The sequence below is a fragment of the Leptidea sinapis genome, chromosome 12 (genome assembly GCF_905404315.1).
Source record: "Leptidea sinapis chromosome 12, ilLepSina1.1, whole genome shotgun sequence".
Lineage (NCBI taxonomy): Eukaryota > Metazoa > Arthropoda > Insecta > Lepidoptera > Pieridae > Leptidea > Leptidea sinapis.
The window spans coordinates 4,489,269-4,513,744 of record NC_066276.1 but is presented as its reverse complement, the minus strand read 5'-3'; the positions used below and the strand labels follow the sequence as shown (position 1 = coordinate 4,513,744).

At 35.8% G+C, this 24,476-nt stretch overlaps 1 protein-coding gene across 1 annotated transcript; it reads left to right on the top strand.

The window, feature by feature from the left end:
* The first annotated feature begins 13,388 nt into the window (after positions 1-13,388).
* On the top strand, positions 13,389-17,023 carry LOC126967261 (peptidoglycan recognition protein-like). Its single transcript, XM_050811752.1, has 4 exons — positions 13,389-13,599; positions 15,190-15,397; positions 16,324-16,439; positions 16,805-17,023. Exons 1-4 carry the CDS (start codon positions 13,536-13,538, stop codon positions 16,990-16,992), a joined length of 576 nt encoding a protein of 191 aa, XP_050667709.1. The 5' UTR covers positions 13,389-13,535; the 3' UTR covers positions 16,993-17,023.
* The last annotated feature ends 7,453 nt before the right edge of the window (positions 17,024-24,476 follow it).

Below are 24,476 nucleotides of genomic sequence, written 5' to 3'. Positions count from 1 at the left end.
TGCAACACCAGAGGAATCACAGAAGCGTTGCCGGCCTTTAAGGAAGGTGTACGCGCTTTTTTTTAAGGTACCGCACAAGGAAGCTCATTCCACAGCTTTGTAGTACGTGGGAGGCTCTTTTGCATTAGATGCCGGCTATATTATGGGTACCACACCGGCGCCTATTTCTGCCGTGAAGCAGTAATGTGTAAGCATTACTGTGTTTCAGTCTGAAGGGCGCCGTAGCTAGTGAAATTATTGGGCAAGTCTCAAGGTGACGAGCGCAGTTGTAGTGCCGCTCAGAATTTTTGTTTTTTTTCAAGAATCCTGAGCGGCATTGCATTGTAATGGGCAGGGCGTATCAATTACCATAAGCTGAACGTCCTGCTCATCTCGTCCCTTATTTTCATAAAAAAAAGCGCACTGTGGAGGACCGCCACACACACAGATGGTGGGGATTGGATTATCTTACTAAATTTGTTATTAACTATTACTTACTATAGCATTTACATGTTTTTTTGTTAATTCTATTAAAATTAAACAACTGTTTTGCAGTTAGACAAAAAAACCACCCTAGACTCCAAAACTAGTGAAAACTATATCTTCGGAGGTATTCCTAGTCAAATTAAGATACTAAAAATAATTAAACATTATAAAAAAAATGAAAGTGTTTGTGTGTTTGATACTTGGATACTATTATAATAGGCTTTCCGCTTTTGAATATTATGATAGTTGTTTAAGATAGGTGGTGGTTTCTTTTATAACCTCAAAATTGCTTAAGGTTTAGATTAATTAAAGTCTTGTTTTATTAAAACAGAAGTCATAAGCTTTTGAATTCAGGTGAAAGTTGCCATCATCCAATTTAACAGTGAGAGGCAGGCTCCTTCGCATGCAGACAAGTATTATAATGATTCAGACTAAAGATTCCAGACTAATTTACATAAAGATTATGAGGGGTCAATATCTACCTCTATCTATGGGTCTTATTAGAAAGCTCATGGTCGCTCAGAGGGCAATGGGCTATGCTCGGAGTTTCCCTGCGAGATCGAATCAGAAATGAGGAGATCCGTAGGAGAACCAACTATACTGACATAGTCCAGATGATTACGAAACTGAAGTGGCAGTGGGCAGGGCACATAGTTCGACGGACAGATGGCCATTGGGGCAGTAAACTCCTCGAATGGCGACCACGTACCGGAAGACTCAGTTTTGGTAGGCCCCGCACAAGACGGACCGACGATCTGGTTAAGATCGCCGGAATACGTTGGATGAAGGCAGCGCAGGACCGGTCATAGTGGATATCTTTGCGGGAGGCCTTTGTCCAGTAGTGGACGTCTTCCGGCTGATGATGAATATCTACCACCACCACAACCTATTTTTTTCAGTGAATCTGTCTCTACAAACTTCTGTTAACTCGGGATATGGTAGACTGGTTTAAAAGGCATTTATTTTCTCAAAATTGATTCCTTTAGAATTCTTTTTGATGTCATTTCTAATAACTACTAGATACTACTACAGCTTCGGAAACAAATGGCGCTCTGAGAGAGAAGAAGCGGCGCAAGAAACTCTCTCAGCATTCTTTTTTTGCGCTCTTTTCAATAAGAATATACAATATTGTATAATCATTTCTATCGCTATAAAATAATCACAATCTAGTCCCAGGCTGTCCGATCATTTAGACATTCAGAAGTGGAGTAATAGGATTTACGACAGAGCCATTTTTTTTATAAAACATTTAAATTTATTTATAGATAATGCCTGAATAGTGGCTGGGACTTTATTATAGAAGTTTATACATTTACCCTTAAAGCTATTATGTATCTTATGAAGCCTACTAGAATAAGTTACAGGCAATCCCTTATTTCTAGTGTTATTATAATGAAAATCACTATTAAGAGCAAAAAGGTGACGATTTTTGTGAACGTATATTAAATTTTCATAAATGTACTGAGAATGAACAGTCATAATATTTATTTCCTTAAATTTTTCTTTGATTTTTCTACAACCAAGCTGATATATAGCACGAACAGCTCTCTTTTGCAGAGCAAACACTATATCAATGTCAGCAGCATGACCCCATAGTAAAATACCGTACGTCATGATGCTGTGAAAATAACTGAAGTACACTAATCTAGCGGTCGCAACATTCGTGTACTCTCTAATCTTTCTAACTGCATATGCCGCATAGCTGAGTCTATCTGCTAGATGGGCAATATGTGGAAAGAACTGACGCTTTTTATCAAACGTGATACCCAAGAAGACCGTAGTGTCCACAAGTTCCAATCTCTGGTCATTTATAATTACGTTGGTTTGTACCTCCGCTGTGTTTGGTGTAACGAACCGTAAACACTTGTTTATTTTACTGTTTAAGTGCAGATTATTCGTCTCAAACCAACGCACTATCTTTGAGAGAGCATTGGTTTGAGACGAATAGTTGTTTACATTTAATTTTCCAGCAATTGTTCGTTGATCGTAGGCTCGCTGTACCAAAAACAACATTTTATGTGATTTATAAGTCGAGTTGGTAAGTCTTTTGTGGGGCGATTTATATGCTTTTACAAGATCCCAGAAAATGTTCAAAACAAAAGTATCACAACATATTCAAAAGAATTGTTAAAAAACGTTTGTGTGGGATAGGTTACTATAACATAAATGACTTTCTAAATGATACCACAGATTGGGAATGGAGTGACCACCCTCAGGCTGTTGAATAATAAGTTTAATTGTACAATATTACTTTGGTAACATATTTTTTCGATGAAAAAAAAGCCCACTGAGTTTGTTGCCCCCGATCTTCTCAGGTCGTAGTTCTTAAGGTGGTAGTTCTTGACTTTCAATAAGTGATGTCACATCCTATTTTGAATAATAATGAATGAAGAATTTGTACATGTGCCCATATTTGCGAGAAAAAATTGCATTTAGGCCAATCGCAGACGACACACATTTTGTGCTATCGAGTCTGCAGAACACAAAAAGTTTGCATTGCGCGCAAAATGTCTTTGGCAGACATTTCACAGTCTCAACGCTTACGACGTACATTTTCGGCCATTTTGTCAGCAGAATTGTAGGGCTTGCTGTGTATTATTTCATACTCGAGTCACAAAAAAAGACGAAATACAGAAATTTGGGTACATCCTATTCTTTCAGAAAGATTATTAAAGGATTATTTCATATTAAACATGCAATTTAAAAAGCTATATCGAACTAAATTTTTAAAATTTTATAGAATGTCTGTTACTACATTGAACGAACTGCTAGTTATTTTGAAATCTGCTTTAAAAAGTTTATATATAAAAGTATATATTGGGAAATTTAATTTTTTCATGAAATAAATACATTTTGAAAATACATATTATCGAATTCCCTGAACTAAAAAAACTAATTTTATCGATAAGAGATCATATTATATAACGGATTGTTCCATGTTTTGCAACGATTTCAATCGAGTTAAAAATCAATCTTTTTTGGAACGAATCGCCATCCCTTTTTAAGTGACCGTCGTCTGTGTTATCGCGCGTTGACGGTAACGTTATATTTTTTTGGCGCACTTTTGTACGGCGCGGTGCGGCGCGGACTGTCAGATTTACGAGAATATTTTGTGTGTCTGAGTTTTTACGCGTCGTTTGATGTACTGCCTATAATTCTTTAGGTTTTACTATCACAGACTAAAAAGTGCGTCACGGATAGTCTGTGGTCTGGATAGGCTTTAGGGTGCAAGAAATTATTCAATTGATACTTTATAACAATAATTATTGGAACGGTAACAACACTGAAAATAAATAAACTTAATATATTGACGACTTTACTTTTCGTTTTTTACAACAGTTTTTGTATATAAATTTAATGTTTTTTTTTGTTATTAACCAGCTTTTTTTATCATTCTTAAAGTCTAATAAAAAGTTTCAATTTTCGAATGTAAAATTAGATTTAAAAATTATACTTTAATTCAGTTTCGACGTCTACTAGTGAATATATTTTACTTATGAAAATAAAGCACGAGACGTTCCACCCATTACAATTCAGTGCCGCTCAGGATTCATTAAAGACCCAAAAATTCTGAGTGACACTACAACTGCGCGCGTCACCTTGAGACATAAGATGTTAAGTCTCATTTGCCAAGTCATTTCACTAGCTACGGCGCCCTACACACCGAAACACAATAAAGCTTACACATTACTGCTTCAGGGCAGAAATAGGCGCCGTTGTACCCCACATACCCATTATCTAGCCGGCATCCTGTGCAAAGGAGCCTCCCACTGGTAAAATAAGTATCATATGAATATCGTACATTAGATATGCCAATACATATTTAGCTGTAACAGATAAATAAGTCCAGCATACGTATATTTCTTGGTAGACGTAATCAACGTAGAAGACAAGCAAACAAATAGATCCGGGCAAACTTGAATACCTTAATTGGTGATTTCTACAGCGTCATCAAGTCCTACTTTGGTGTGAAAACCATGTTATCTGTGACGATGTTTATATAATGACGAAACGGTTCGGTCTGACGTTGTGGTCAATTCGTATCATCATTGTTTTATTTTAAGGTGGAGGCACACTGAACTGGTTGTCGGTTTACAATAGTTTAATGCGTGCCAGAAACGATATATGTATATATCTTGTACAGTATAAATGGTGAAACACAATCGATACTTAAGGAGAGTACTCGGTACTCGATTTTTGTTCTTATTATGGAATACAATTAGCTTCTTAAGTTTTGAACAAATTTTCTTGTAAATAGTGAAGAGTAAAATAATCGCACTGCGTGATTCTTTTGTAAGCTAAGCGCACTCGCCGCCAGGTCCGTGTCCGTTTCAACTTTCGCATCGCATAATTTGTGTGCTACCAGTGTAACCCCAGCTAGGTGTCCATAAGTTGCAAAATTAATTACTTGAATTATACAAATATCACGACCTCGAGTATTGTTAATATCGCGCCTCTCCTGTTGTGTAATAATATCGTGAAGTTTTACTTAAAATGAAAATTAAAAACAAATATTTGAAACATTTCACATATAAGCAACACATGTTTTTTGGTGGGTTATATGTATGATTACCACGTGTTTTATTTTTGTGGTTGTATGTTTATAATTCGTTTACGATTATTTCTTATTTTTCTCACATAAAATGTATAATTTTATTTGTTATGTCATTCATGTTGCATTTAATAATCAGCAAGATATTGTCGCGTAGCAACGCTTCGACGTACTTGAAGAGAGTTGTCAAACTTCATGTATTACGTTACGGATGTTTTTTCCCAGTTAGGGTACCACTCCGAATCGTCCCATAAGGAACTTCGTTCCAAAAATGTTGAAAAGGTTAGAGATGAGACTTATTTTAGTTTCTTTAATTCTATTCAGTATTGAACATTGGCTAGATTATTTCTAAATATAATAACATTATAGCTGTTAAGATTTTTACATAAAGTAATTTTTAGATAAGTTTTATATCCTATAGCGTCTGCGCGTATGCGCGTTATTAGTGTTTACTGTGCGCTCACCTTAAAAAATACCGGATTTATATAATTAATGAAGAATGTTAATCATAAATCGTAAACGTTAATGTTTCAATTTATAACACAACGTGCTGCACGTGTTTAAACTTTATCACATTCGACGTTTTAAATTAATGATATTTATAACTATAATAATAGTAGGTACCAACAGTTATACACAAAAATGAGTAAAATTAAATTATTAATGTTACTTCTGTGATATTATCCTAAAACTAGAAACACGTTGCTCAGTTATGTGATTAATCAATATAAATCCGCAGGGAATTAATCGTTTTTCATCATATTTAAAACACGAGTCCTTTTGTATCGTTTACCACAAGATTGTTGACTGATTTTAATTCAGTTTTGTACCTATATGCAATCCCTTATAGTCTATGTCAGTGATATCTTGTGTGTACCACCACATTTATCACGGGGAGTGTTCCGAAGAGCTGTTTCACCTGATTCCTGCCGCCGAATGCCACCTTCACAAGCCACAAATTAGAATATCATTCCCACAATCTGGATGTGTGGCGGTCTCCCACAGTGCGGTTTTCAAGGAGCAAGTTTACACGTACTACAAAGCTGTGGAATGAGCTTTCTTGTGCAGTGTTTTCGTGACTACACGACATAGGTACCTTAAAGGCCGGCAACGCTCCTGTTGTTTGTCAGGTGCTGCAAGAGAATGTGGGCGGCGGTGATCACTTAACACCCGTGACCCGTACGTTCGTTTGCCCTCCTTTTCCATAAAAAAAAACTTCAAGATGACACACACAGCTCAGTGGTCACTGATACTGCCCACTGAACAAAAAGTCCCGGGTCCCGGTAGGTGGAAACATTAATAAGATGAACATGAAAGTTTGTTTTCAAGTTGCTTATATGAGTTAATGTATGCTTTAGCATATTTATCGTGATAAGTATAAAATCTTGCACACAGTACACGCTATGCTAAGTTTGGAGCAAGATAGTTTGTGTAAAATGTCGCTCATAGCAGTAGCAATATGATTATCAGTCGCAGCTCGTCATTAAATGACCATTAGACGGCGATCGGATCAAATGGTATATGTACATACTTGTCAATAACCGAAAACCACGAAGTTCCACGCTGTTTTGTTATTGTTATTATAATAAATTATTGTCTCACTCAAAGGAGCAGGAACCTTTTGTTTCTTTATTTATTTAAGGGCTTTTATATGTATGTACGACATGTACATATATATATAGCTCCATTATAATCTAAGTACATTAACACTCAAACAATAGAGAAGTAAAATTCTTAACTTAACAAAAGAAATAGAAAAAAAATATATTAGTAAAAAGAAAAGCAAGTTATACAGGTTTCAGATACTTCATTTCTGAGTTCGACTCGCACTTGAACGGGTTTTCTTAGTATAAAGTATTTGTACGATGGTTTCAGATACTTCATTTCTGAGTTCGACTCGCACTTGAACGGGTTTTTATCAAATTCTCAGCAACAGAACGTGTTTCAAATTGTTTGAGCCAGTAAATACGCACTGTGAATTGCTTGACAATAAATTACAAACTAACATAACTGAAACAACGATTGAACAAAGAAAGACTGCGCAACGTGAAATACAAAGTATTTCATATCACGTTGGGCGTTAAATTAAAAGTCAGAATGAACGAAAAGCTCTTTTGAACACAGATAAGTAAATGCTGGGAAAGCTGAAATGTCACTTAAATTTTTAAACGAATAGTTATACTGTTTTGTTTTTTCATTTAATTATATGCGCGAGGATATTTAATACTCGTATATTTCTGTTGAATAATAATAGGTGCACTGGTCAAATAAGACTGTGCGAAAAAACTTATAATATTGAGGTTGAGCAGGATATCAACTGTTAAGTAGATACTGTAGATGAAGCCACAACCTGAGAGGGGAACAAAGACATATCAAGATTTATGAACTCTACGTTACTTGAATGGTTGGTTCAGTGGAAGAGCGCTCGCACGGAACGCTAGAGGTCGCGGGTTCGAGACCCGCATAGTTCACAAATTTTGTTTTTCAATTTTATTTGTGTTAACATTGTATAATAATAACAATTTATTACTTTTACATTAAGTTCTTATTATAATGTACAAAAAATGCTATAAATGATGTAATATACGACCATATACATAATAACCATTTATAATATAATTGACGACCTGTATAGCCGACTGGTTAACGATCATACCTACTAAGCTAGAGGTCCCGGGTTCGAATACCGGTAGGTGCAGGCATTTATATGATGAATATGGATGTTTGAATGTATTTATGTATGTTTAAGTAAGTATATTGTATAAAATATATCGTTGTCTTGCACCCATAGTACAGGCTATATATGCCTAATTTGGAGCAAGATAATTTGTGTAAAAAGTGTGTCAATATTATATTATATACAAAAAGAATAGTAATCATTAGTACGGCTTATGTAAGTGATGCTATTTTCAGTGAACAATATTTACAAAAGACTTTGGCACTTCTCGGTTATCTAACCGCCTTAGTACGGTGATAATATGTTTAATGACACTATAATTTTATCATTTTATTTACAGTGTTTTTGCAATGCTGTTATTGTGAAGCATTTAATTTGTTTATCACCTTTACTCTAACTTGTTTCGTGATGAACTTCAATCAAATGACATTCTATAAACACGTTCATTGCTTGAATCACATTGTCATTAATAGTGTCACATTGTCATTAACAGTGAGGATATTTCGCACGAAATGTACGGTTACACAGTAATTTAAAAAAACGTTCATAGAGGGATAATATAATAAATAAAAACCAGTGGGAGGCTCCTTTGCACAGGAAGCCGGCTACACTATAGGTACCGCAACAGCGCCTATTTCTGCCGTGATGCATTAATGTGTAAATATTACTTTGTTTCGGTCTGAAGGGCGCCGTAGCAAGTAATATTACTGGGCAAATGAGACTCAACATCTTATGTCTCAAGGTGACGAGTGCAATTGTAGTGCCGCTCAGAATTTTTGGGTTTTTCAAGAATCCTGAGCGACCCTGCAATGTAATGGGTAGGGCGTATCAATTACCATCAGCTGAACGTCCTGCTCGTCTCGTCACAAGGGAAACCGGTCAATCTAGACCAAAAAATGTGAGTGAAGGTGGATAAATTCCCAACAAGCTGAAGATCAGTAAAATTGTTCAAAACGTAATTATAAATAAAAAAATAAAAAAATGTTTAGTTCCCCATCATTGCCGTGTATGAAAAAAAATTACTCAAGGTCAAAGCCCAAACAAATGAGAGGTAATTAACAACATAAAAAATTGTTGAATATTCTGTCAATCGATGTATTTTTTATTTTTCATAAATTTTCGGAAAAACTATATTTTTTAAACAGTTGTCTATTCATGTTGTAATAAAAACATAAAATTAGTATAAATTATAATCCTTAAATCACTTATACCTATGGAATAGTAGAAATGATGCCTGTACGTACTGAGTACGAGGTACGAAAATACAATATTAAAAGGGAACCAATCGTAGATCCTAAAACTATATTAATGCCATTGCATATTAAATTGGGTCCTATTAAACAATTAGTAAGGGCAAATAATAAGACCCACGCTAACCTTAATAATTGAAGAGTTATTTCCAAAGCTGTCAGAGGCGGAAATTAAAGCTGAAATCCTTATAGTCCATCTGAGATGATTACGAATTTTCCCATCATCGGATGTGAATATCTCTAAATATACATATATGTATGTTATATTATCCACCTCATCGAACAAAAAATAATTTTTCATTGACAGCGGCAAGGGTAAGCTTTCAAACGTTGCTTCCTTCCTAGTTGCATGATATTAGCTGTTATAGTTAAGGTTTAGGTAAAATTTCACGTTAACAGTAACGTTACACCATCGAATTCATTGGTATAGTTAAAGTTAAAAAGTGAAATATCAAGTCAATATCGAAAATTTATTTGAAACATTTAACAGGTCGCTATTTAGCTATTTAACATTAGCACCGGTACTTTTATGTTTGTTATTGCTAAAGTTAGTTGATGTAGCCGAGCCTTAGATAATTTACACGCCTAGATTGACTGTGACTACTGTAAACACGTCAAAAAAAATAGCGGCTACCTGTTAACCTCTATTTGCTGCAACCCACGCACACTAAAACAAAGTGACTGCCGTATCTTGAGTAAAAGCTGGTCATGCACATAAATGTAATAAACCTGGCCTGTTTTCATTTTTTTTTATGGAAAAAGGAGGACAAACGATCTTACGGGTCACTCGTTGTTAAGTGATCAACGCCCACATTCTCTTGCAACACCAGAGGGATCATAGGAGCGTTGCCAGCCTTTCAGGAAGGTGTACGCGATTTTGTTGAAGGTACCCATGTCGTATTGTCCCGGGAACACTGCACAAGGAAGCTCATTCCACAGTTTTGTAGTACGTGGAAGAAAGCTTCTTGAAAAGCGCACTGTGGAGAACCGCCACATATTCAGATGGTGGGGATGATATCCTAATTTATGGCGTGTCGTGCGAATATGTTGCCTAACAGCAATAGGCTCAATCTAGACGTATAAATATATCAACTACGTCTATTTTAATCAATTAATTTGATGACGAAATAGTGTAGGATGCCTACACTATTTCGTAATACGAAAAATACATTTCTTAAATAATATATAGAGAGTTATGAGTAGAGGAGCCGCCTTTTATTGAGTGGGTCATCTGCTTTTCCCATTATTTAATCAGATAATAATATTATAAAGATAAAGATTAGAAAATTAGTGTGGGACGCGATTTGCGTCGAAACTCTGGATCCTTCTCATGTTCAAGTTACGTCAGTTGGTGCTGGGGCTGCTGCTTCGACTGCCTAAGCGTCGCAAATATGTCGGTCTCAGTGAATCTTCTTTGTGCCGTTTGGAGTCGAGACACTTGGCCCGTGGGACCCAGAGGCGCGGAGAATGTACTCAAATTCAAATTCAAAATAGGATTTAAAATCACTTATTGAACGTCAAAATCTACCACCCATTCAAAAGAGACTGCCTCAGACCTGAGAAGAATGGGCGCAAGAAACTCAGCGGGCTTTTTTTTTAAATATAAAATATGGATTACAATGTAATATCGTACAATAAACATTTATAATTAAAGAGCCTGAGGGTGTTCGCTTTATTCCCAGTCCGTGGTGTCATTAAGAAAATCATTTATGCTATAATAACCTTTCCCACACAAACGTTTTTTAACAATTCTTTTAAATTTCGTAACACATTTGTTTTGTACATTTTCTGGGATCATATTGTAGAAGCATATACATCGCCCAACAAAAGACTTACTAACTCGACCCAACCGAGTAGTAGGCTCAACAAGTTTATGTTTGTTCCTCGTGTTAACATTATGAATGTCACAGTTTCAAAAAAATTCCTCAATGTGCTTATGAACCTACAAAACATTATCAAAAATGTATTGAGAAGCAACAGTCAAAATGTTTATTTCTTTAAATTTTTCTCTTAATGATTCTTTAGGACCTAGGTTATAAATCGCGCGAATAGCCCTCTTCTGCAGTACAAAGATGGTATTAATATCGGCCGCACTGCCCCATAACAATATACCATAGGACATAATACTATGAAAATAACTAAAGTATACTAATCTCGCCGTATCTATGTCAGTTAACCGTCTAATTTTTTTAATTTTCTTTTTGTACAAAGTACTATCTTCGCGCCTTAATAGGGCTACTGGAAAACCAAGCGCTGGCAGCTATTTCGGTTAACGGATCAACCTAACTATCCAACGCGGAAATGCTGCCAGTATTCTTGGTACACTTCCCCGTAATGATAGTTTTAATCTAATGTTATAATAGTATTGTAAATATAGTTATAAGATTTGTATTGTTTGAATAAATACTAAATATAATTTGCGGGTCCTTTAAGTAAAACATACTGACTTACGCCTATGCTCTTTTGCAAAACACCTTCATGATTATGTCTCTATTATAAGGTACAGTTTTTGAGAGAATATTTTATATTTTCATTTTACAAGATTTTACCCCGTAGCACAAGCCAATCCTGGCTTTTTAACAGACTTCAAGAAAGAAGGTTTCATTACAAGACTTGTGTATTTTAAGCTGAACAACTGAAATTATCTAGGAAGGGTTTCCGCCATCAAGCGTAAAGCTTCAAACTAACTGCTTCAGAAAATTATAATTATTTTTTATTGCTGCTTGTAAGGCAGAAATACCTCAAAGCATCGTGATCTAACTTAGCAAGTTTAGCTTACGAGGTGGTTTACGCCTTAAATTTAACAGATTTCTGCAATTCGAATGGGTAATTTTAACAATACTTTTTTGTAAAATCTTTTTAAAGGGAAAGTATATATGGATGTAGATGTCTTTTTGCTTAAATAAAAAGTAGTGAAATTGTTACAAAGAAATCAGCAGGACAAAGTAACGGATAGAAGAATTTTTATTGAACTTAAAACTTCTTTAGCATCGTTGGTAAGTTAGCAAGTCGATGAAACGAAAAAGCGACACTCAAAAGAGACAGACATAAATCAGATTTAACGTGGGAGAAAATGAGATAGGCATATACAGTGTCAAAACACTGTATTATGCTTTCTTTCCACTGTGAAGTACCAGGCGATCATAGTTGAAGTAGAAATTGTCTTATGTATGACGCTAGTATACCTCAGGGGCGTGCATTTACTAGAAAGTAAGGTAGGCACTGTGGATCTAAATAGATAAAGATTGCTTACCGTGGGTATTTGTTAAATAGGATTTTTGCTATAAAATAACGTAACCAAATTAAACTAAATTAACTTTAACACTTGCGCTATATTTATTTAGGTTCATAACTGGGTAGGCACTGCCTAATTGCCTATATGATATGTACACCCCTGGTATACCGTAATATATTCTGACGTCATGCACTCGAAGTTTTGCTACATAGACACTAGGAGAACATAAATATGGCAGCGGTTGTAGTAATGTCTCTCATAGCGCAATTACACAGTGTAGATTATATTATATTGCGTTTAAAGTGTTTATTCAGTCATCATCACTACTATCTTCCTTTTAACCAAGGTGATCGAGTTGATCATCAACTGCTAGCTCTTGGGAGAACTGATAAACGACAGCCAGTACGGTTTCCAAGGTCGTTACGTGTCGGTTCGGTGTCAAAGTGATCGGTTGAGTCGAAGGGGAGGGGAGATTAGCGGTTATTGTGTATATAGAAAGCACTTTCGATTGTGTGTGGCACAAAGCGCTTCCATTGAAACTTCCTGTAGGGCTGTCCGGGAATAAACAAACTGATCAACATGGTTAATAAACAATAAACGCTGTTGTCCCACATGGCTACCATCTCCTTCACGCTGTCTCTCTCAACTGCATATTAATGATATACAGAAAATTTGCGGTCTTCATTCCTATATACTTCTTATGTTGCTGCGATGCCAACATCTCTCGGAATAGCGGTAATGGGCGAGTGCACCAGATCCTTCCTTTACCGCATACAACAAAAGCTATCAAGCCCTCGATGATCAAGTTATCTTGATTCTCAAGCTGTACGTGGAAATGGTTGGTCTCTCTACTTCTCCTATTGGATATACATATATCTATTTTTCAGTCAATGGTCATCCATCTTGTGGAGGGCCTACCGACACTATGTCTTCCGGTACGTGGTAGCCATTCGAGCACTTTACTACCCCAACGGCCATCTGTCCGTCGAACTGTGTGCCCTTCCCACTGCAACTTCAGTTTTGCAATCATCTCATTTCGGATTTGATCTCGCTGGGAAACTCCGACCCTCTCCATTGTCCTCTGAGATTGAGTCCATTGATTGACATTGAGCTTCTCATAAGGAGGTGAAAACGTAAATATTTTTCGTTTTCGTGACATAGCATAATAATTTATTGGTATTAATACATTTGTTGATAATATGCTGTATTGTACATGGTTTAATACGAAACGTGTTAATGAATTATTAATTAGGTTTTATGCTCGGTAGGTCTTTAAATTTATTGTTTGAATCTACGGCTGCAGAATTTCACAATTAGCAAAATATATAAAGTAGGTGTTTAAAATTTATATTTATCATGTACAATAATAGTATCGAGTTCTCGATACTTTTGACAGTGTTGCAATCGCCAACGCCGCGAAGTAAGTCAACATTTTTTTAAATATAAAACAGGCAAACAGGCAAGAGATTCATATGATGGGAAGTGGTCAGGATTTTTTTATGAAAATAAGGGAAGAGACGAGCAGGACGTTCAATTGATACACCCTGCCTATTACAATGCAGTGCCGCTCAGGATTATTGAAAAACCTCAAAAATTCTGAGCGGCACTACAACTGCGCTCGCCATCCTTGAAACATAAGATGTTAAGTCTCATTTGCCCAGTAATTTCACTAGCTACGGCGCCATTCAGGCCGAAACACAGTAATGCTTACACATTACTGCTTCACGGCAGAAATAGGCGCCGTGTGGTACCCATAACCTAGCCGGCATCCTGTGCAAAGAAGCCTCCCACATCTGCAGTACCAGAGATCAAGATAAGTGTTGCTTTAATTAAAGTAAGGAATATGCTTAGCTTGAATGTTCCTTAGTCGTATCGGTTCAGGAATACTTGAGCCGGATTTTGATTCCATAGAGTGGCTGTGCGAGGTAAGTATATAACGCGTGATATCTATAGCAGAATTTGTGCTAGATAAACTACTTATATTTTGCATTCCATTGAAAAATTGCCATTTTTTTCTGTTTACTTTTGTATAGTCTATAGATGTTCCTAGTCTAAGAATAGTCTCTTAAGGCTGGGGACCGAGCCAACGGCCTTGAGGAATCGAGCGGATCTAGGTTACCAATCTCGCACAAGATCGCCATTGTTTTAATTCAGAATTAGAAGTATTTTCATACAATTTTTATCTGGATTGAATGATTAACATGGCCCCAATTGTAAGAGTTAGGGGTACTTATGTGTTTTTTTTTTTTTGCAATGTCTATTCAAGATAGAAATGTAAAGAAAAAATGAATTTTCTTCTTATATTCTGTAAATATTTAATTATTTTTCGTAATAATAAAAGCTTTATAGAAACCGTTAAGAAACGGTTTCAATTATGAGATATTGTGGCGATTTCTTGAAATTTAATGGATTCCTTAAAGTATAATACTGTGATAAAAATAGCAATTTATAATATCAAAAACATAATATTTTTACTTTAAATCATTACAATTTTAAATAACAATATACAATTTAGTAATAAGTACAGTATTAAGCTGTTGCAAATTGCGAGCGTTAACTTATCCGGATATAACCAAGGGGGTTCTCGTTGTAATTAAGTGAAAGAAATTCATATTGGAATTTTGATTTTTTTATGACAATAAGTAACGAGATGAGTAGGACGTTCAGCTGGTGGTAATTGATACGCCCTGCCCATTTCCAAACAGTGATTCACTCAGGATTCTTGAAAAACCCAAAAACTCTGAACTCGTCACCTTGAGGCATAAGATGTTGTCTCTTTTGTTCAGTAATTTCACTAGCTACGGCACCCTTCCGATCGAAACACAGTAATGTTTACACATTACTGCTTCACGGCAGAAATTGGCGCCGTTGTGGTACCCATAATCGTGCCTGCATCCTGTGCAAAGAAGTCTCTTAGAAGAATGTCTTCTTATTAGCAGACCAAGTGTCTTTAGTTAAATGTGTGTTGATTATCTATCTAAATAACAAGCGAGTGGTTGTTTTGTTGCAGATTCCGAATGCGGCGAGGTTCCATTAGCTTGGTGGGGTTCGGACCGACCTCCCAATAATCCCGTTCCACTTGAAAAACCGGTATACTACGTCATAATCCAACATACAGTGTCTCCTGAATGCTACACCGACGAAGAATGTGTACACTTATTGAGGAAGATTCGCGAGGTCCACATAATAAAACGAAAGTTTAATGACATTGGAAATTCGTAAGGAATTTTCATTGGAATTCTAGGTGTAGGATTATACCCTTGTCTTAAGCTTGCCAGTGAAATGTTAAGATTAAAGAGTTTGGAAAATTCAAGGGTGTACACATCAGACGCTTCATCATCATCATCATCAGCCGGAACACTCCCACTGCTGGACAAAGGCCTCCCAAAAGATCTCCACGACGATCGGTCCTGCGCTACCCTCATCCAACGTATTCTGGCGATCTTGACCAGCTTGTGGGGTTCATATTGTAGGGGCCCGCCCTAACAACACTGCGTCTTCCGGTACGTGGTCGCCATTCGAGGCCTTTTCTGCCCCACTGGCCATCTGTCTTTCGAACTATGTGCCCTTCCCACTGCCCTGCCCATATATATATTTCCGCAACTTATGTGCGCTTATTTTGCATGAAGAGCTGACAGCGTTACTCCTACCTACCAAATTCTACCAGAAAGCCTAGCAGACACTCGATATTGCCAATGACCTCTGGTAGTGACCTCGGCCTTCCGAGGCATTGTGACCTGAATTCCGCCACCTCGTGACACTGGCTCATGGCTGTCATTTGAGAGTAGAACAAAAGAGTAACGTAACGGAGGATGAAATGTACATAATGCAAAGTATGCGTAAAGAAACAGTATGAGATGTCATAATTTAGTTGGTAAATATAGTGTGACTCCTTGGAATAACTGCTGTGTGAGTGCACGGGGTACACCCTTTGAGTAAATATATCTACTATGATAGAATTGTGGATTTTCTTCCTGTCATAGTATTGCCATATCATTTAGCTTCGTCTTTTAAGCAACTGTTTCCAACATGTAAGCAAGGAAATAGAGCCATATTCTATAAAGCTGATCTCGTCTACGCCAACTTTTTTGTCAGAAATTTAAAATAGTGCAAAATGCAGTTTCAAATTCCAAATGCGTTTCAGTTTCTACGTAGCAAGCAATGGTAATATATATGAAGGTGCTGGCTGGAATGTCGGCCGCCACACACGCGGTTATAACAACAAGTCTATTGGAATTTCATTTATTGGAGATTTCAGAGGTTCGTACTCTTTATTTTCATTCTATATATTTTCACCTCCATTTGTGTAGGCCCCCTATAGTTGCTCGACCCCATGCAACAATTTATACTAAGATATTGCCTCGCGATTCTGCAGGTACGTATTTTGATGAAACTCATCTAAGTAATCATTTAGGGAGAAATGTACTATCGATAGGTTGCCTATAAAAAATAAGCTGCAGGTACCTGTAATTTATTTTAAACTATGTAAAGAATTGAAAAAAATATGGTTGCCATCTCTCAGTCAGCCACATCATAAAGGTGGTTGTGCCAAAAATAACTCAGACAATATTACTCTCACGATAAGATCGGATTAGCCCAAAATATGCACTATTATTTAATTCCAGATAAACTACCGACCGATGCTGCTCTGAAATCGGCACAGGAGTTTATAATGTGCCACGTAGATAACAGGAATATATTTGGGGACTACAAACTGTTGGGACATTATCAAGTTTCAAATACTACAAGCCCTGGCCATCTTCTGAAGGAACTGATTCAAACCTGGCCCAATTTCTCAAAGACTGTCGAGTGACTTAAGTTTTAATTAAATATTTTGCTATAATTGCCGCCTCAAGGATTTTCATACGTTGAGTTTTTGTTTGTCATTAAAACTTTTCTTTATAGAGTCGTTCCATATCTTAGTGCTAAAGAGTACTTACCTAAGTATGCTTTAATCTACTAAGGACAGTTCTATCCCAGAGACATCACTTTTAATTTCCTTAGCTAAGGTCACATTTAAGTAAGCATATAGCTGCTCTTCCAATATCGGGATATCGAAAAATTATTTGTGATACCAGTATAAAAAATAATAAGAAATTAATTTATTAGCTCATAAATTATTGATAAATACTTATTATTTTATAATATTTTATTAATTTTGTTTCCCAAATATACTGAATAGCAGGAAATTCCATAATTGTCTGAAAACAACGAATAAAATAAATTTACTGGTTATTTTTTACTGTGACAAAATCCGAAGTCCGTTCAGTCAATGTCATGTCAGTGTGTTCGATTTGAAACGGAAATATGCCCTTACAATTTTACCGGGATTAAGTGGGAATGTAGGGAAGACAGGGAGAGGAGGGAGTTCCATGTGCTATATACATGGAAAGGTCACGACCATAAGAACTGAGGGATCCCAAGAAGAAAGTTTTCTTAGTAGAGGAGTTCAAACGGCTATTTTTTAAAGTACGCTTTACGCACGCGCTATAAGTATTTATTATACTATCTTATAATTCTACCAATGCGGAATATTTTGTGTGGGGTTACTCTATTAGATCAGCTTCGTTGCGGTTTGCTTCCTTGAAGAAAACCTTCCAAAGTAGCACGTATACTATTCGTACTTTTATATTTATTCTGAGGATGTGAAATGATTGCAGTTTTAATCATTGAGGATGAAATGGAAGTTGCGTGTGGTAAGTGGTAACATGGATATATCATATTCAAATAAATCTTTATTCACTGTAAAACTTTATAAATTATTTAGTGGAAGTCAAGATGAAGTTCAATAGTTACAATATCCTTCAAATGATTATAACAATATTTATTAAGAATTAATTTAGAAATATCAATTAGTGTGGCACATTTCACACACATTGCACAGGATGCCGGCTAGATTATGGTTACCACAACGGTGCACAATTTCTGCCGTGAAGCAGTAATGTGTGATCATTACTGTGTTTCAGTCTAATGAGCGCCGTAGCTAGTGAAATTACTGGGTAAATGAGACTTGACATCCTATGTCTTAAGGCGACGAGCGCAGTTGTAGTCACGCTCAGAATATTTGGGTTTTTCAATAATATTGAGAGGCACTGCATTTTAATGGGCAGGGCGTTCCAATTACCATCAGATGAACGTGCCGCTCGTCTCGTCCCTTATTTTCATAAAAAAAACATTAATCCCAAATATCTTTATCATTCAAATAATATTTCACATTATAATAGGCCTTAGATGTTAATTTATTTTTTACGAAACATTTAAAAATTTGAAATGGTAATATTTTAATATAATTTGTAAGTTTATTATAAAAATAACAGAATGGACTTTTAAAGACTTAGCAATTTAACGGAGCTTAGTAGATGTACTTGCGAGTTTATGTTTGTTTCGAGTACAATGTACTATCACTCTTTAGAATGTGTCATCTTTACGATAAGTCAAAAATATCGTGCCATTCGCAAAATACTCTGTCTGTTTAGATACATTTGGTTGATACTAGACGGAATATACGAGTAATATTCCATATATCGCTGGAGCCTTAGAGTACATACTATTCAGTGAGACGGCATGAAGTATTGCTGATGATTTTTATTGATTACACCTAGTTCCTTCGAAGCCTCTTCATTATTTTTGAGAGCACACATGTAGCAGCAATAGGCCTGTAGCTAGCCGAAGTAGGGATCGAATCAACAAGAGACTTAGGGAATATCAAATTGGTTGATATTTTTTTTCCAAACAACAAATCTACTTCAGTGCACAATAATAAACAATAATATTGGTATTTAGCACACATTGTTTTTGTTGATTGTCAAGTAACAGCGGCTAAGTTTAACAAAAGGTTTGAGGTTAAAGGTCAAATAATTGATGTAAATTAATTCAGGCGCTACTTTAATTTAGGAATGTTTTAAATTCCAAGGATATTGATTAAATTACAGTTGTGTGCAATTATATCTATCATATTTAATAAAACTACGTTTAAAAAAACCGACTTCAAAAACTCTAAAGTACAAACTAACTTAATAGAGATTTAAAACACCTCTTATGCAAATCTTGTACTTTTAATGTTAATAAAATACTATTATTTGTATGTGCTACCTATTGGTAGGGATTAAGTTAGTTTGCCCGCTTGGGTTGATTGATTCTAGACGAAGCTATCCCGCTCAAAGTCACGCGTAGCGAGTGTAAATACCTGCTAATACATTTGGCATGGCACCGACTTCAAACCTATCAATAGGTAGGCACATCGTACAAATAATAGTATTTTATTAATATTAAAGGTATAAGATTTGCGTAAGAGGTGAATTAAATTAACTCTCTATTAAGTTATTTTATACTTTAGAGATTTTGAAGTCGGTTTTTTCATAAGTATTTTTTTTGTATTTTTTACTTTTTAGTGTCATTAATCAGGTAAACACATTTCGGCAAATGGTTAATAATAATAATATATAATCAAACTAGATGAAAACTTCTAAAAAAGCGGTACACAAACTATTATAACATCATCCACGTAAACAAAAATATGCATTAAAAATATTCATAAAACGAATCACGAAAATTGGACCATAAATCACAGCGTAATCGGTGTACATACGGTACATAGAACAACAAAATAGAATTATTTAATTATTTAATATAAGTCTAGGTATTTTAAATAATTTAAAATAATCAGTAATGAGCCCGTTCTCCCCTTTATTATAATATTGTGGAAATCCAACCAGTATTATAAATGTAAAAGTAGATTTGTTTGTTACGCCTTTATGCCGGAGCTTCTGAGCCGATTTTAATGAAATTTGGTACAGCGATAGACTACAGCTTGTGAAAGGACATAGGCTACATTTTATCCCGGAAAAATCCATGATTCCAACCGGGATTTGTGAATAGCTGAAATTCCCTTCGATGAGCTATAACTATTTGGTTTAGTTCGCCACAGCAATCTTCTTCGATTTAAGATTCATATAATATGTTGGAACTGGAGCGAAAACGGGAATCGGAACTGGAATAGGACACGAGATAATCTTAAATTCCAAATTTGCTTACAATTTTAAAATACCCTTTATTTACGCGGGTGAAGTCGCGGGCATCAGCTAGTAAAAGTTATTATTATTACACTGTAGACTATCTTCAAATAATACAATGTGAATATTTACATAATAAATTGTTTAATTCATGAACAGCATTTAGTTTATCGACACATGTCTTTTTGAAAATCAACAATGCAGACGTACAGTCTGCGCAAGTACCTGATTATACGATATTGAAGATAAACAAAAAATTTCAACAAATGAAACTTGTAACAATGGTTTTGAAAACAAAAAAATTAACGATTCAGCTGTCTACAGTTCATAGGTCGATAAAGTATTGTATGTTAATTTACGTTGTATTGACGCTATTCACTTTAATAACATACATTTGTTATACATTTTTTATTTCCGTATACGTATGTCTATTCGCGAAAACTATATTTGAATTTCGGTGTCCTATAGGTAAAATAAAGTAAATAATGTGGAACGAAAATTTCTTAAAACAGGTTTCTTAATTCTGCATTATTGCAAGTAAACGAATAAGGTACATTTTTAACTTATGCTACAACTACTTACGTAGGTCACTCTAAAAGTTTTGCTTAACTTAAAAAATCAACATGTTATAACAAAAATATAATGTTTATTGCTTTTCAAAATACTCTCCTTTACATTTTATGTATATTTTCATGCGGTCGAACCATTTGTTAAAACAGGAGGACCACAGATCTGAAGGCATGTTTTCTAGGTGCTGATTGAACGCTATCACTGCCTCTTCGGAGTTGGTAAAAGTGATACCTATCATCAAATCTTTGATTTTGGGGAAAAACAGAAAGCACAGGGTGCTAGGCCGGGGCTTTGTGCAGGATGGGTGACGAGGATGTGTGTGAAGAAGCGTTATCATGATGTAGCGTGATGAACGCGTCTTTAGGTCGTCATTCCCGAACTTTTTTTAACACCCTGGGTAGTCAAATGGTAGAATACCACTCGGCATTAGCACTCTTTTGATCTTCAAGTGGAATTGTGCCGATGGGACCCGTTGCTGAGAAAAAAATGCGATTATTTTTAAACAACGTTTCTCGCCTGCCTCACTTTTGTTGGACTGTTCTCATTTTCAAACACTCATTCACAAGATTGCTGTTTCTTTTCGGGTTCAAAACAATAAATCCACGTTTCATCTCCTGTGTGAATGTTATAGACACCATTAGAATGTCCGTGGTCGTATTTCATTAGCATCTGTGAGCACCATTCCACGCGAGCCCGCTTCTGCTCCGCTTTTAGTTCATGAGGGATCCAATAACAACAAAGTTTCCGAACTTTAAATTTTTCGTGTAAATTTTTCTGAATTTGGCTCATCCCAATAGTCCTCGAATTGTCTCATAGGTAATCCGCGAGTTTTTTTCAATTAGCCGCTTAACAGTAGCCACATTATTTTCGTTGATGGCAGTTGAAGGCCGTTCTTCACGAAATTCGTCGTGTAAAGAAACCCGACCTCTCTCAAATTCAGCAAACCATCGCCTCACGGTGCTCATGCAAGGTGCTTCTCTCCTAAAAGCATTCTGAAGACAATTGGCACAGTCTTGCGGAGAGAGAGAACTTTTAAAATCATAAAAACTCATCGCTCTAAAATCTTTTCGACTTAATTCCATTTTCGTTGCGTACGTAGAACTTTGATGTGTGATACAAAACAATTGACAAATGATTTCCCGCCAATTTTTTTATATTACTAAGAAGGTTGCAACGTTTTAAAATATATAACATTTGAAATTCAATTAGTTTAGATTAGCTAGAAGTGCAAAACTTTTAGTGTGCCCCATGTATAGATACATACAGCCTTATAAATAAAAATGGCATAAACTTATACCTGAGTATGAACCAAGAATATGCAAAATGTTTACAAATAGACATTTTGTTTATGATTGCTTCAGTCGGACGCACAACGCTTCTCGCGTTTCTTTGCAAGGCTTCTTGACATGCGGCAAACTTCAGAATTATCATTGTATTGATAGTGTTGTCAGCAATATAACCAACCTTTTTAATTTTCTTGGTTTATTCTCATGTATAAGTTTATACCAAGTTTATTTGTAAGGCTGTAAATGATTATAATTATATTTCACCTAATATATGTTATATCTTATGTTAATTATTACTCGCTTGTCCGCCGACATAGGCCTCCTCCAGATCTTTCCACATTTTCCTGTCGGAAGTTGTTCTTCTCCATGTAGGTCCAGCAATCTTGAAATCTTTTTGAAATCATCGTCTCATCGATTGGTTTGTCTCCCACTATTTCTTTTTCCATATCTTGGATACCACTCTATAATCTCTTTTGTCCATTTCTCTTGTTTGCTTCTTATCACATGGGTACCTTCAAAAAAAGCGCGTACATCTTCCTTCTCCTCCTCCTCCTTTGCACAAGATGCCGGCTAGATTACGGGTACCACAACGTTTTCACCGTTTCAACAACCGTTTTCTGCCGTGTAGCAGTAATGTGTACCTAAGCATTATTATGTTTCAGTCTGAAAGGCGCCGTTACTAGTGAAACTACTGGTCAAATGATACTTAACATGTTATGTCTTAAGGTGACGAGCGCAATTGTAGTGCCACTCAGAATTTTTGGGTTTTGCACGAATCCTGAGCGGCTCTGCATTGTTATGGGCAGGGCGTATCAATAACCAACAGCTGAACGTCCTCCTCGTCTCGTCCCTAAATGTCATAAAAAAAGGAAATTAAATTCTTATTTATTTACCCATTTAATAAATTTGAATATCGGCAAAGAATATGTAATAGTACAAATACGGAAGTCTCACAAAATCAATTAAAGAAATATGGACTATTGCGGTCATATAATAAGGTGTAATTCAGATCGCACAGCTCTACTTACCTACATATTCACCTACCCAGTATAAAGTCATCTTATAAAAATCGTTCAGTTTTTTTGTAATATAATTAGGGAATCGCAATTTTAGATCAATGTTCTTTCGTTGTCAAACCTGCATTAGTAGCAGATAGTAATGTGTGCGTTGGAAGACCACAATATACTCAAATGCACACCTACTTAGTACATAGGAACTAAATAATAATATAATAATAATCATTTATTCAACTAATTATATGTGGTACAAAATTTTTTGTGCTACCTATCCTATCCTCTGCGATAGGATACCCTGAGTTGCAGATGCTAGGTCCTTCCGAAAGGCTATACATTATTAAACATAATTAGCAAACTCACTAAAAAGAGATATGAGTGTGTGCGTGTGTGTGTATGGGTGCGTGTGTGTGTAAGTGTGTGTGTGTGTTTGCGTGTGTGTGTGTGTGTGTTTTTTTTATTAGGTCTTTGTTAGTATGTCACAAGTGCACAACTGTGCACAAGATTAAATAAATGTTAGTAATTGAATATTAAGTTTTAATTTTAAGAACGTTTTCTGTATCGTCGTATTTTAATACTACTAGCCATGATTTTAAAGATTTTTTTAAAGAGTATTTATTTATTTTACTTATATTTTTATTATATTTACTGAAGTAGTTATAAGCGTATGCCGAATTAAATTCATATTGTGACTGAGCAAAGCCTGTTTTAGTGATTGGGGTACGAAATGTGGTTATTCTGTTATTATCATTGGAGTTAATATTGCTTTTTACATGAAATCTTGAAATTATTCCATAAATATATTGCTGATGGACACTAAGAAGTTTACTCTCTTCATGCAATTGGTTGGTTGGGTATCTAAACGGCTTATTGAAAATTGTTTTTATTAAAGTTCTGTGCGCTCGTTCTAACTGAAGCATAAACGTTTTGCCAGCTCCACCCCACGCACAAATGCTATAGGTCATGCTAAATAGGTCATGATTGGAACACAGAGAGATTTATACACCATCATAGTTGTAGCGTAACACCAAGGTATTTTATGGTTTCCTCTTTGGCTAGGATGTTACATTTACAATAAGATCGATCGTTTTTCCGGTTACAAGGATACGTGTGTATTGGGAGGGTAAATTGTCTGTCAGGATTATTTCTGTTAGAGATAATGAAGCACATATATTTAGTCTTAGCGGTATTGACAGTTAGTAAACTATTTTCCAGCCAAGACGTGATTTGGCTCAATCCTTCTTCAGCTAGCGATTTCACGTCATCCCACTGATTTCCATGAAATAGAACCACAGTATCATCGGCAAAGCAAACGATACGTCCTGACGAGAGAGAAATCTTACAAAGAGGTTTGATGTAAGCTAGGAATAGTGTAGGGCCCAAAACACTTCCCTGGGGAACTCCATAGTCAATGGT

Excerpts from the sequence above, each read along its gene's own strand:
- LOC126967261 (XM_050811752.1), top strand. The coding sequence starts at position 13,536 with ATGTACAATAATAGTATCGAGTTCTCGATACTTTTGACAGTGTTGCAA. Across the intron at positions 15,398-16,323 it reads TTTAATGACATTGGAAATTC|TTTCTACGTAGCAAGCAATG; the intron begins GTAAGGAATTTT and ends AATGCGTTTCAG. Across the intron at positions 16,440-16,804 it reads ATTTATTGGAGATTTCAGAG|ATAAACTACCGACCGATGCT; the intron begins GTTCGTACTCTT and ends ATTTAATTCCAG.